The sequence below is a fragment of the Macaca mulatta genome, chromosome 2, assembly GCF_049350105.2.
Source record: "Macaca mulatta isolate MMU2019108-1 chromosome 2, T2T-MMU8v2.0, whole genome shotgun sequence".
Classification (NCBI taxonomy): domain Eukaryota; kingdom Metazoa; phylum Chordata; class Mammalia; order Primates; family Cercopithecidae; genus Macaca; species Macaca mulatta.
Window position 1 is genome coordinate 103,609,443 of NC_133407.1, and position 13,365 is coordinate 103,622,807.

General features: G+C 39.8%; 1 protein-coding gene and 1 long non-coding RNA gene across 5 annotated transcripts in view; one reads left to right on the forward strand and one right to left on the reverse strand.

The window, feature by feature from the left end:
- The window catches only part of MYRIP (myosin VIIA and Rab interacting protein), a 412,659-nt gene extending 407,148 nt beyond the window's left edge, over positions 1 to 5,511 (forward strand). For all 3 annotated transcript variants that reach the window (XM_001115677.5, XM_015131302.3, XM_015131301.3), the window contains one exon: positions 3,334 to 5,511. In XM_001115677.5, the coding sequence (XP_001115677.3) occupies positions 3,334 to 3,366 (33 nt within the window). In that variant the 3' untranslated portion in view covers positions 3,367 to 5,511. The remainder of the gene's footprint in view (positions 1 to 3,333) is intronic.
- The window catches only part of LOC144339125 (uncharacterized), a 72,334-nt gene that overhangs the window by 25,103 nt on the left and 33,866 nt on the right, over positions 1 to 13,365 (reverse strand). The gene's annotated exons all lie outside the window — the stretch shown is intronic.

The following is a 13,365-nucleotide window of genomic DNA, read 5'->3' on the forward strand; positions in this document are numbered from 1 at the left end:
AGAAGGCAGATCATGTCTGAGATGACAAGACTAAGGCAAGGACAAATTTATTCTGTTATCTTTTATCCTTCACCCATTCCTCCCTTCCTCTTCCTCCCTGTCATTGTCCCTGTCTCATGAGCACAGAAGCACCACATAATGGCATAATGGTGGACACATCCTTTTGAAATACAAGTTACTCTCAGGCATTATATGGCAGTAGCTCTACTCACTGCCTTCTCTTCATTGGTCAGCCATTAACCCTGACCTTTTAAAGTCTAATTCCCTTGCTTCTGACCATTATTTCACAGAGCGGAAAAAGATGTATTATCACACTAAAAGGGCAGACCACTACGGTCATGGAAGGAATTGGTTATAAATAAGAAAGTTAAAAATAAATTGTCTTTCATAGAGGCAGGACATGAGATTGGTGGCTGCCGGAGGTTGTGGGAAGGGGCAATAGGAAGAAACTACTTAATGAGTAAGGGGTTTTACTTTAGAGTGACAGAAATTTATTGAAACTAGATAAAGGTGGTAGATGTACAACCTCGTGAGCATACTAAATGCCACCAAATTGTTAACTTTAGAATGGTTTATTTTATGTTATGTGGCTTTCACCTCAATATGTTTTTTTAATAAAATAAAAATAAATTACCTTAAAGTAACACAGAGAGTTTAAAAATGAAAGAATAGACAATATTTACTGAACAAATAAAAGCAAAATAGGGCAGAAATAATTACTTTCAACGAAAGGAGAATTCCAGATAAAAAGCATTGAGAGAAAACAAGGAGGAAAGATGTTTAAATGTTGATAAAATAAAGTAGTTAAGTCATGAGCCTTTCTTGATTTGGCAGATAATAAAGCAACACAATTTATGGTGCAATGGTTGGTGACTTTAAAACTCCCTTATCAGCCTTTGGCAGCCCAAGTACCCCATAAATAAATACAAATTAGAGAATTGAATAGTGTAACTGTTAAGCTTTAATTAAGATGTTTATCTAACTTTATATTTTATAGATCATTCACTCTCTTTCCAGGCATCAATGGACCATTTATAAAAATTGACTTTATACAAAATCACAAAGAATACCTCAATAAATTCCAAAAAGTAAACCCTCTATGATCACAATGCCAAACATAATCTAGGGCAGTGCTGTCTAATAGAACTTCGTGTAATGAGGGTAATGGTCTATATCTGCAGTGACCAGTACAGTGGCCACGAGCCACATGTGGCTATTGAATACTTGAAATGTGGCTACTGCATTGAGGGAACTGATTTTTAAATTTTAGTTAATTTTAGTTAATCTGAATGTAAATAGCCACATGTGGCTAGTGGCTACCATGTTGGACAGGGCCAATGTAGAAAATTAGAACCTAAGTTAAAAAACAGAAACCCTACTTAGAAGTTAAAAAGCACTTGTACTCACATACACAACTGTCCATACACATACACATGCACACTCACACACACATACACATACACTTCAAAATAACTACTGAATTAGAAAAATCCACAGGGCGCTTACAAAATGAAAACATTATATATACCAAAGCAAATAGCATACATATAAAACTACACTGTGTCAAATTTATAGTATTAAATATTTTGTTCCTTGTTAAAGAAGAAGAAAAACAACTAGACATTGAATTCCAGACATCAAAAATAAACATAAAAAACATTTAATTAAGACCAGAAATTATGGAAATGATCTCTCTATATCTACATCTAGGAGTTGATTATTTGAAAAAAATAGAAAGTTTTGTAAGTCACATAAAGAAAAAAACTGAAAACAAAAGATTATATAAAAGGATGTCAATTTTTTATATATATAATGTGGTGTAAAACTATTCTCATAAATTTAGAATCAATACTAGTCAAATCAGAATCAAATCAGAAAAACAGCAAAAACTAACAAGAAATAAAAAGAAACTTAAAATCTATTAAACCTTTCAAAAGGATTCTGTGGCCAAATGATTTTGCTGATTTTTTTTAAGCAACAATTAATTCCCATACCATATAAAATATTCCAGGTCATCAAAATATTGAAAACTAAAAGATTCATGTTGTGAAGCTATCAGAACCCCAATCATGAAAGCCTGATCCATGTCTGGTAAGCATGTATACATGTTCTGTGCCCATCACACACAGGCACACACAGACACACGAAAATTATTACACCAGTTGTACTTCTTCAGAGATGAAGAATATGAAATAAAATATTAGCCAATTAAAGAGCAGTGCATTCAGTAATAAATTACAGTAGGCCAAGCGAGATGGCTCACACCTATAATTCCAGCACTTTGGGAGACCAAGGTGGGAGGATCACTTGAGGCCAGAAGTTCAAGACCAGCCTGGGCAACATAGTGAGACCTGTCTTTACAAAAAATAAAAAGTTAGCCAGTCATGGTGGCATGTGCCTGTAGTCCCAGCTACTAGAGAGGCTAAGGAGGGGATCCTCTGAGCCCAGGAGTTTGAGGTTGCGGTGAGCTACGATCGCACCACTGCACGCCAGCCTGAGCAACAGAGTAAGACCCTATCTCTAAGAACAAATGAATAAATAAATAACAGGTAGGTTTTGTGGGAATGCAAGGATAGCTTAAATACTGTGATATCAATCCCATTTATGCTGGAAGTTGCAGTTTTTTAAATTTTCGCATGAGTGAAAAATCAGACCTTGGTGATGACCTTTAGCAGTAGAATACAAATAACTCCCACACGCTTAGCGTTCCAATAGTGGAACACTAGGCATAAGTGGATTTTAATAAATCACATCAACAGTTCAGTAAGAAAAGTCATTTCTTCCCAAATTAATCTGTAGCTTAATCCAATTTTCATTAAAAAAACTCGGTGAAATTTTCCTTGAATTAAAGTTCATGTAATAATAGAAAGAATAGACAAAAGCATTTTGCAAAATTACAGAGATTTTCCTCCCAGATTTTAAAACAAATTAAAAGCTGAAATGAAACTGATCATTAATGAAATAAAATAGCCCAGAAATAGATACAGCCACATATGAGAATGTGTTATATTATCTTTGTAAAAGATTTAGAAACTAGTAAAGAAGGTATGGATTATTAAACAAACAAGAACACTGTACTTGCAATACTGGACATTGGGATGGTAGTGGGAAAGAAGGCACATTCGATAATTACCTTATTCCAAATACCAAAATTAATTTCAGGTGGATTAAGAAGTATGCATTTAAAAATGACATCACTTTCTAAATGTTGTGAAACATCTAACTGGTCAATAAGCATGAATAGCTTTTAAAAAGCAGTAAACATTATTTTTCATTGCTTATTCTCAGTCTTCCCAAGTGGCTGATGAGAGTGTGTTCAATGTCTCACCTCAGGAGCCTGCTCTGGAGTCAGCTGTGATGTACTGACACCATGGAATTCCACTGCCAGTGACTCACTGCCTCCGGCCGTACACGACAGTGCCTTGACCCAACAGCCATCGAGTACTGTATGGATTTCCACCTGAGGAGAAGGCCTGGGGAGGCCACAGTGCACCATTGCACAGGGCTGTCCTGATACCTCATCCAGAAAGCCGTCTCAGACTTCAGCATTGCGGTCTTGCCCACTCTCTGCCTTAGGCTCCCAGGGGAATCCAAGACAGAAAACCAAGACACTGGCTTCCAACAGCAGAGCTCCATGTTTAAGATACATATTTTCCCTGTTTGCTTTGCTACTGTGTGTTGACTTTAAGATCTTTTTTTTAATCCCTTTGATTCAGCTAGTATTCCATGTCAACAATTTTTCCAAAAGAAAACTGTTGGAGGGGGGTGGAGGGAGGAAGGTGGGAATTATTATTTAATCCATCATTAATGCTTATTAATCTCTCACAAGCATCTTTGTCTTGCAAATCCTGAGGGAAAAGCAAGTCCATGCAGTGAACACTAGGGACAGTCTAATTTGGGGATTGCTCAACCGTCAAGACTGCAGGTCTCCCTTCAGCCACCTCCTTCCTACTAAAATCTCAGCCTACCACACTACCAGTCATTCCCATTGCTTTGCAATCACAAGCCACAGGATGAGAAGTTCTGACTCACTCATGCCATGCCCAGGTCTATCTGAAACAGTGTCTCATTAAGAATTTGGGGTTCTTCCATGGGCTTACTGACAGTTTCCCAAAACTGAAGGGGAAAGGGGCTTGAGAAAGACCATCATTGGCTCAACTTTAGGGCACTGTCCAGAATCAACATGATGTGGTTTAGCAATGATCACATCTAAACAAAGTTTAGGTAAATGAATTACCACAGAGAAAGACCACATGAGAAAAATTTTGTCCTCCAAATTTACTTCCCAATAAATATTCAGCAAAGTAGTAAAATAACCTTAAAGATAAAAATGATTAGGGAATAGCCTTAGATAATTTATAGGTATAAAAAAATTCAAGGACAAACTGTGCATTTAATGGACACAAGAGTTGACTCTAACTCCATGTCTGTGGTTTCTTTGAACCCATATCAAATGCATGACTATTTAGAGTGTTTATAAAAGCAAATGGAACTGAACTTTCACTCAATTAATTGGGCACTAACAACCTTCTTTTATGTTTGTTCCTGATACAGTCTGAATCTTAGGAAGGTAAAAGAAAGGAGGCAAGAGAGGAGTTATGATGAATGTGTGTTAAGTGCCTGCTCTGAAGGAGGCAATGTTCTTCTCCTTTTAATCCTTATGGCAACCTTATTCAATAAGTTTTCCCATGTTTCAAATTTAATAACTGAAGGCCAGAGAGATTAATTTGCCAAAGCCACACCTTTATGCTAATTATGACTGGAATGCATCAGAAAAGCCTAACTCTGTTGTTTTCAACCTCTACGTTTTTTTGCTGCTATGTGCATTTCCAGATCTGATTTTCTGCTGATTTGTGTGCTATGATCCACTCCTGATGGGGGTCTACGTTATCTTCCAATAATACTCCTTGCTGATGCTGTGTTATGTGTCATCTAACAGAAATGACTCCTTTGAAATAAGTAAATCTTCGGCTTTTTGTTCTGTTGGTGTGATTCAAAGCAAAACAAAAACAAATTTTAAAAACACAACAAAAAAAGATTTGACTTCCAAATAGAACGTTTTCTTTAACAGGCATGAAAAGCAACTATTGTTGTGTTACAGTGTTAAAAATATTCAGTTTTCTTTGACAAAAATGTGTACTGTGTAAGCCTTGCAAACAAAAAACAACAAAAAAGAAGAATAAGCAGCCTGCTGTGTGGCATTTGAACTTTTATAAAGGTTTCCTTGTGCCAAATAAGTGCAAAGATTTAATTTACTATTAAAAACCATAAGCATATGTTATAGTTCCAGAAGAATTATTTTGTCATCAAGTGATTTTGATCTTTAGTGTCAATATTTATATTTAGATTAATTTTTATAAATGAAAATATTTTAATGGTTTAAGAAAATGAGGACAACAGGATAATATCTTTGATGACTTCTGAAAGTTATGCTTCCCTTCATGTTATATGCACATTGCCAAGAATTACTGTCAAGAGAAATGATAAGTAAAAGTCATTTATGAAAATAAAGATTGTGTGTGTGCAATTTTTTGGTTAAGGGAGACTAGGAGTGAGTAGGGAACAGGGAAAGAAGTCATGTGGCTAGTAATTGGAGGGGCCAAGATTCAAAACTTTCCTTCCAGTTACACTGCTCTCTCCTCCAGACAAAATTTCCCAGTGACCACCTCCACTCAAGTGGTCACCCACATAAGACCAGTCGTTCTCAAAGGGAGGTACAGAGTGATTTTTGACCCTCAGAGAATATTTGACAATGTCTGGAGACATTTTTGATTGTAACAACTAAGGGTGTGCTGCCACTGGCATCTAGTGGGCAGAAAACAGGGATACTGGCCGGGCGCGGTGGCTCAAGCCTGTAATCCCAGCACTTTGGGAGGCCGAGACGGGCGGATCACGAGGTCAGGAGATCGAGACCATCCTGGCTAACACGGTGAAACCCCGTCTCTACTAAAAAATTACAAAAAAACTAGCCGGGCGCGGTGGCGGGCGCCTGTAGTCCCAACTACTCGGGAGGCTGAGGCAGGAGAATGGCGTGAACCCGGGAGGCGGAGCTTGCAGTGAGCTGAGATCCGGCCACTGCACTCCAGCCTGGGCGGCAGAGCGAGACTCCGTCTCAAAAAAAAAAAAAAAAAAAGAAAACAGGGATACTGCTAAACATCCTATAATGCATAGGACAGCCCCTGTCTTAATCCATTTTGTGTTGCTATAACAGAATAACACAGACTGGGTGATGTATAAAGAAAAAATTTTATTTCCTATAGTTCTGGAAACTGGGAATTCTAAGGTCAAAGGGCCTGCATCTGGCAAGGGCCTTCTTGCTGTGTCATCCCATGGCAGAAGGCAGAAGGGTAAGAAAGCATGCATGAGAGAGAGCAAGAGAACGCCAAACTCACTTTTATAACAAACACACTCTTGCAATAATGAACCTACTCCTATGATAACAATGTTAATCCATTCATAAGGCAGAGCCCTCATGACCTAAACTCGAGTTCTCACCTTTCAATACTATTGCATTGGGGATTAAGTTTCTAACACATGAACTTTGGGAGACATTCAAACTATAGCAGCCCCCTACAACAAAGATTAACCCAAAATGTCAATAGTGGTAAGGTTGAGAACACTGAGTTAGCTAGAGGTAAACTGGGACAGAAATGGAGAAGCCCCTGTCAACCTCCAGGGGGACTGTGTAGCTGAGCAGGAAGCAGTGACTCTCTCAGTCTTTTGCAGGCTCAGTGGAGGTTGTTGCATCTCTGAGGCTGCCATGCCCAGAGCACTCAAGCCAGACACTGACCCCTGTCATCCCCAAATAGGAATACGAACCTTCTACTAACCTAAAATAAATGAGTATATAAAAATATTAACAGAAGCCAAGAGCCTCTGCCTGGTGGCTTTATGCAGTAAAGCCAGTATCCCAACATGAGTGTGCATCAGAATCATCTTTCCAAAGATTCTTGTTGAAGGAGTCTCTGAAACAACAAACATTCCAGCTTGTTGAAAGACATATTGCTGGGCTCCACCTCAATGTTTCTGGTTTCTGTTTTGTTTTGTTTGAGATGGTGTCTCTCTCTGTCACCCAGGCTGGAGTGCAGTGGCACAATCTCAGCTCATTGCAACCTCTGCTTCCCAGGTTCAAACAATTGTCCCGCCTCAGCCTCCCGAGTAGCTGGGATTACAGGTGCCTACCACCACATCCAACTAATTTTTGTATTTTTAGTAGGCACGAGGTTTCACCATGTTGGCCAGGGTGGTCTTGAACTCCTGACCTCAAGCGATCTGCCTGCCTCGGCCTCCCAAAGTGCTGGGATTACAGGCATGAGCCACTGCACCTGGCCTCCACCTCAATGTTTCTCATTTGCATTTCTAACAAACTTCAGGTGATATTGATGCTGCTGATCTAGGGAGCACACTTTGAGAACCTCTGACCTAGGAGCAAGGTGGAGGGGAAACAACTTGCTTTAAGAGACTTCCCCTGCACCTGGGTTACCCTAGGGAAACTAATGCTTGGAAAAGCTGAAAGCCAGGGAGCCAGGATTTAAAGGAAGCTTCATCAAAACTATAAAGCCCAACCTTTTCCCCTCCACTCAAAAGAAGGGATTGTCTCTAACTGCACTGCTAGGCAAAGAGGAATCTAAGAATGTATCCTTCATGGAGCAATAACCCAGCCAAACACTAGCTACAGTGCTCTCACTGTATATATTCAAGTAATATTCCATACATTCAACTTCCAGGATAATTAGTGTTTAAAGCACATAGTGAACCACAACTAGCAATGTCATGTGGCACAGGTAAAGCTATTTTTTCAAAGTATGGAGTAAGTTGAGAATATTCACTTAGGAAATCTCAGGTTGTAGACACTGCTGCTGGGCTGCAGCATGGAATGGAGGTGCAGAGCATGTGGGCAGCATGAACTCACATGCAGCTTGTCAGACAAAGACAGATGGCAGGGAAACAGATATCCATCACAAGCACCAAGGACTGCTAGGGCACCGAAATTTGTGGTTCAAACAAGAGGCCCAAAAAAAGTTGGGAAAATAGCCCATTTGGCAACAGGGAAAGGGAGGAAGGGCAATCTCAATCATTAGATGCCTGCCATGTGCCAGGCGCTGCTGAGTCCTTGTACATCAATTATATCTTTACAATTTCTGAGGAAGCTCACAGCAATCCCACTTTATACCCAGAGGCCCTAAATGGAATTGGTGAATAGGGCAGCATTTTCTAGAACCTAAACAAATAGTAAGACTGGATCACATCTGGTTGAAATGAGACTTTTCCTAACATAATTTAATATAAAGAAAATACCTGATGTTATTAAAACAAAATAAATACAGTATTAGTGGTTGTCCACAGAAAGGAACACTGCTGGCTGGTGACAAGGACTCCCTCCTTGACCAAATTATTCAGGCTTCTTTGAGTCCTCTTCTCAACTAGGCCTTGTCCTTGGCCTGCCAACACAAGTTTAGCAAGTCAGTTTAGTGAGAACCCCTACCCTTAATATCTAATCAAGTTCCTCTTAATAATTTTCTATCCACTGATTTCCTCACCAAGTCCATTGGCTAAAAATACCCAGCTACCCTTGCTATATTCAGAGTTGACTTTGGTTATATGCTGAAGTCTCTCTTCCCTATTGCAGTAGCTCAAATAAAATCTGTCTTGCCATTTTTAACAAGTATCCAGTGTAATTTATCTTTGATAGTGGCTTGAGGTGAAAGGGAAATTTTTCACCATAGACCTTTTTGTACCATTTAAGTTTTGAGTCATAGGAACATATTGCCTATTTAAAATAAATAGGAAAAGGGGAGAAATTATTCTTGATCTTCAACAACCAAGCTGTGAAGGACTGAGTAAATATATAGCAGCTTCAACCATTAAAGTATCTGTTCTTAAGGAATAAAAGATGCATTACACTTGATGAGGAAGCCACCATTTGCATAAAATAGTATGCTAACCACACATCATTCCTATCTATAAAAGTAACTCTTGCGAGGCTCTCAGAAAGACAATGTGTCTGACTAGACTGACTCCTCCACCATTAATCCAAATAAAATTTGTGTAGGATTATAGACCAAGATTGTCATACACATATCCACTCACAGCCTATCCTTTGCAGCATAAAACTGAAATGCAGAGCTTCTCAAGAGAAAAACGTTTGTAAGAATGAGTTTGAATTACATCTTTGGTTTGGAATTGAACCGTTTGCTTGTTTGGCTTTCTCTCCTAAGCTGTATACTCAGAAAGGAAACAAAAAAGTTCAATACTGCCAGGAATATTTGCTGTTTGTCACAGATGAAACCTGATAGTAAGATATTTGAGGAGTGTGTGTGTGTGTGTGTGTGTGTATATATATATATATATATATATATATTTTTTTTTTTTTTTTTTTTTTTTTTTGAGACGGAGTCTCGTTCTGTCGCACAGGCTGGAGTGCAGTGGCGCAATCTCGGCTCATTGCAAGCTCCACCTCCTGGGTTCACACCATTCTCCTGCCTCAGCCTCCCGAGTAGCTAGGACTGCAAGCACCCACCACCACGTCCGGCTGTTTTTTTTGGTTGTATTTTTAGTAGAGACGGGGTTTCTCCATGTTAGCCAGGATGGTCTTGATCTCCTGACCTCGAGATCCACCCGCCTCGGCCTCCCAAAGTGCTGGGATTACAGGCATGAGCCACTGGGCCCAGCCAAGGAGGATTTTTTTAAGGAACTCTATGGCCGGAAGTCAATTGGAAGCTAAAATTCAGGCTATGTATGCATTTTTTAAGGCCCCTCTGTTCTATTAAATCTTGCTTCTCCCATGGGAACATCTTAGTCAACTGAAATTCCTTTTCTAAAAGCCTTGCTAACTTTATATGCTCTGCCCCCTGTCCACTTTCTTCCTTGTTGGCGTGACTTTTGACTATTTGAATATTGAGCAAATGAAAAATTGTAAAGGTCTTTACAAATAGTAAAGGCTTTATTCAAATTGGCTTAGAGATGAATGAGTATACCTAAAATTCCTAGAAATATAGGAACTAAGCTAAATGCTTTTCAGGTTTACATGACTTAAGTAAATCTGTAACAAGACTTGCTTAATATTGTCAGTTTAATGAGAACTTTTGTGTCTTCTGAGCTGTCAACAATACTCATGTACCTAACTTTAGGGTTCTTGCTTTGTCATGACTGCCTGACATGCATGTGCTGTCAAAACGGATAATAGGAAAATAACTTGAGGTGACGGCAGCTTTGTCTCATGTCTTATGTAATTTTCATGAGTGTTCCAAGCATAATTGTTAAGAATGAGTGAATTAAAGAGATATAACTGAAATAAAAGTTTATATATGTACTTTTTAACAATCATTATATTTTAAAATATGTCTACTTTTAAAAGTGTCCCAAATTTCTTCAGTAGCCATACCCTTCGAATTTTTCTAAGTTAAATTTTAAATCTAGATCATTTCCAAGTAAGGTAAAACACTGAAACATTATTGCTGAACACAAGTTTTAAAGTGTATATACTTCAGCATCTCATTAAGCCGCTTGCTCAAGGACACTTGCCTGACACCAGTTAAGCCGCTTGCTCAAGGACACTTGCCTGACACCAGCTGTCTCCACCAAAAAGCTAACACCAACTCCTGCAACAAGCCCCATAACCAATGGTCCTTGTTTCAAAACAGCCTATGTGGGCTTCTCCTTTGTGTCTTTAAAAGCTTTCCCCTTTCCCCAAACCCCTTGGATGTACCTATGATCCATCATAGCATGTACATCTTGGATTGCAATCTCCTGCTATTCCCAAATAAACTCTCTGCTTTAGTAAGTCAGTCTCTATTGCTTATTTTATGCTGACAACTACCATTAGTGTGCCTGGCATAATAATGTTTGCTAAACATTAACAGCAAACAAGCTAACATTTAAATGGTCAGACACAGATCAGGAGTGGGAGATTAAAGAGAACAACATCAGTAGACCATGTGAAATCCTCTCCAGGCAGGCATTTCCTGGCCAGAATTCCTGACTTCCTCATCTTCCCACCCACAGCCATTCCCATCAGATAGCAAGAAATGTAAGACAGTAAAGACAGTCCAGCTACATCCGAGTTATGTGTATTGATCTTTCACAAAGGGTATTCTATTCACTGAAATTTTGATAAAACATTAAAGTACAGGAGACATTTGGTGTATTTCTTTAAAAATAACTTCTTACATGACAGCCGCTCTATTTTTCTCTGAGGGAAAGTACTTCCCATACACAATTAGCATTTTACAGAACAGTTGGCTGCGCGAGCCTTCTGTCTCTGCAGTGGAGTTGTAATTATGATAAAGTGCAGGTAAATGCAGTTGCATTTTAAATAGCTTTCTACGGGCTGAAAAAAACTTTAATATGCACTTCAAATATTGGAAACCTCAAAAAAGTTATCAGAAGTATCCAGTTTAGTAGAACCAAGTCCTAAAATAGTTTTTAAAAAATGTTTTATATCAAAGTTGTTATGTTTGGCAAAGATGAAAGATTTAAGGCAGTGTTTCTCAAACTTTAATGTGCAAACAACTTCTGATTCAGTAGGTCTGGGGTACAGCCTAAGATGCTGCACTTCTAACAAGCTCCCAGGTGATGCCAATGCTGCTGGCCACACTTTGAGCAGGAAGGTTCAACAGAGTTCCTCAAGGAATCCCCTGAGGGATGGAGGCCCAGTTGCCCACAGTGATAGCCTGTTCATTGATGCCTCTTTTGTGACTTTTCCTCCCTTCCTTCTTTCACTTCACCTGCCCTCAGTATTTTTCCTAGGATTACTTTCCAAATGAACAATTCGACTCAGTCTGCTTTGGGAGAAAAACCCAAACTAAGACCTCCCCTGCACTCCATGTGTGTGTTTGCACATCTTTCTCCTGCACTGGCCCAAGAGCTTCTTAAGGAACTGGGTTCCATTTTTCACACACAGAGACTGGCACAGAGCAGGTGCTTGAAATGAGTTTGGTTCACCTCCCGTGGCTGTGGTGGTCCTGGCTCTAGGCTGTGGTTACCTCTGTCCATGTGACTGAACTGCATGAAGATCATGCACAGCAGGGGAGCAGTCTCTCTCATGCCCATCCTGGGATTGGGGGTGAGGATCCCACAACACTGAAATGTGGGGGGAAATCACAACACCAAGATGAAGGATTCGGAGGCTCCGCCAACCTCTACTTTACCTTTACTCCTTGTTTAGAGAGGGTGACATAACCCCAGGTAGTAATGAGTGGTCCAGGAATCTGCTCCCCAGAGTCTGGTATAGGCCCACGTATTTCCAGACTTTCAGGACCCATAACGCCCAATGAAACACAGCATCAACTTTGGCTTAGTCGAGCTGTGCCATCTTAAATACCATCTCTGGGCTCAGTGAGAGGTAACACAGAGTCCATGAATACCACTGCCTTCTCCCACCATCACTGGCAAACCAGGGGAGAGCTTGAAGTACTCATTTTTTCTATTGATTTCTCTGAACACAGCTCATACATGCAGTCATGATCCCTTTTTTCTCTGAGTGGATCCCTCCCCTTCATCCTTTGCCAACAAAAAGCCGGAACTTGAGGAACCCAAAGCTTAGAGCAGTAGTTTTTAAAGCAGAGTCTAGACTACACATGGGTTACAGAAGATGGTCAATTAGGCCGGGCGCTGTGGCTCACGCCTGTAACCCCAATACTTTGGGAGGCTGAGGCAGGTGGATCAAGGTCAGGAGTTCAAGACCAACCTGGCCAACGTGGTAAAACCTCATCTCTCCTAAAAACACAAAAATTAGCTGGGGGTGGTGGTACACTCCTGTAGTCCCAGCTATTTGGGAGGCTGAGGCAGGAGAACTGCTTGAACCCAGGAGGCAAAGGTTGTTTCAGTAAGCCAAGATCGCGCCACTGCATTCCAGCCTGGGCGACAAAGCAAGACTCCATCTCAAAAAAAAACAAACAAACAAAAAAAAAAAAATGAAGAAGATGTTCAATTAGGAGCAAGTAAAAGAAAATATTAGATCTTTTATTTCTTTGTTTTAATCTGAAAGTAAGATGTACCAATATTTTAAAAATGTGGATAGCTGATAGTAGGTACATGCTAATAATTTATAAATAAATACACATATTTCAGGGGTAAATTGTCAAACAGTTTTTACTGATGGGTTGTGTGGCTTAAAAGATTTGAAGACCATCTACCAGTTAGAAAACCTAGCAAGCTTCTGATGACTCACATTCCCCCTCCAGCTTGTCCCCATCCCTACCCCTGTAAGGGGCAGTGCTAATTCTTTAGACCTAATTCAATGTGTAAAGGGCAGATAGAAGGACAGAGGTGGGGAGGTAATCCAGACAGTTCCTAGCCATTGGTGACCCTCATAAGAGGATTAAGTCCTGGGATATGTTGTGCCATTCCTTTCGTGAAAACTGT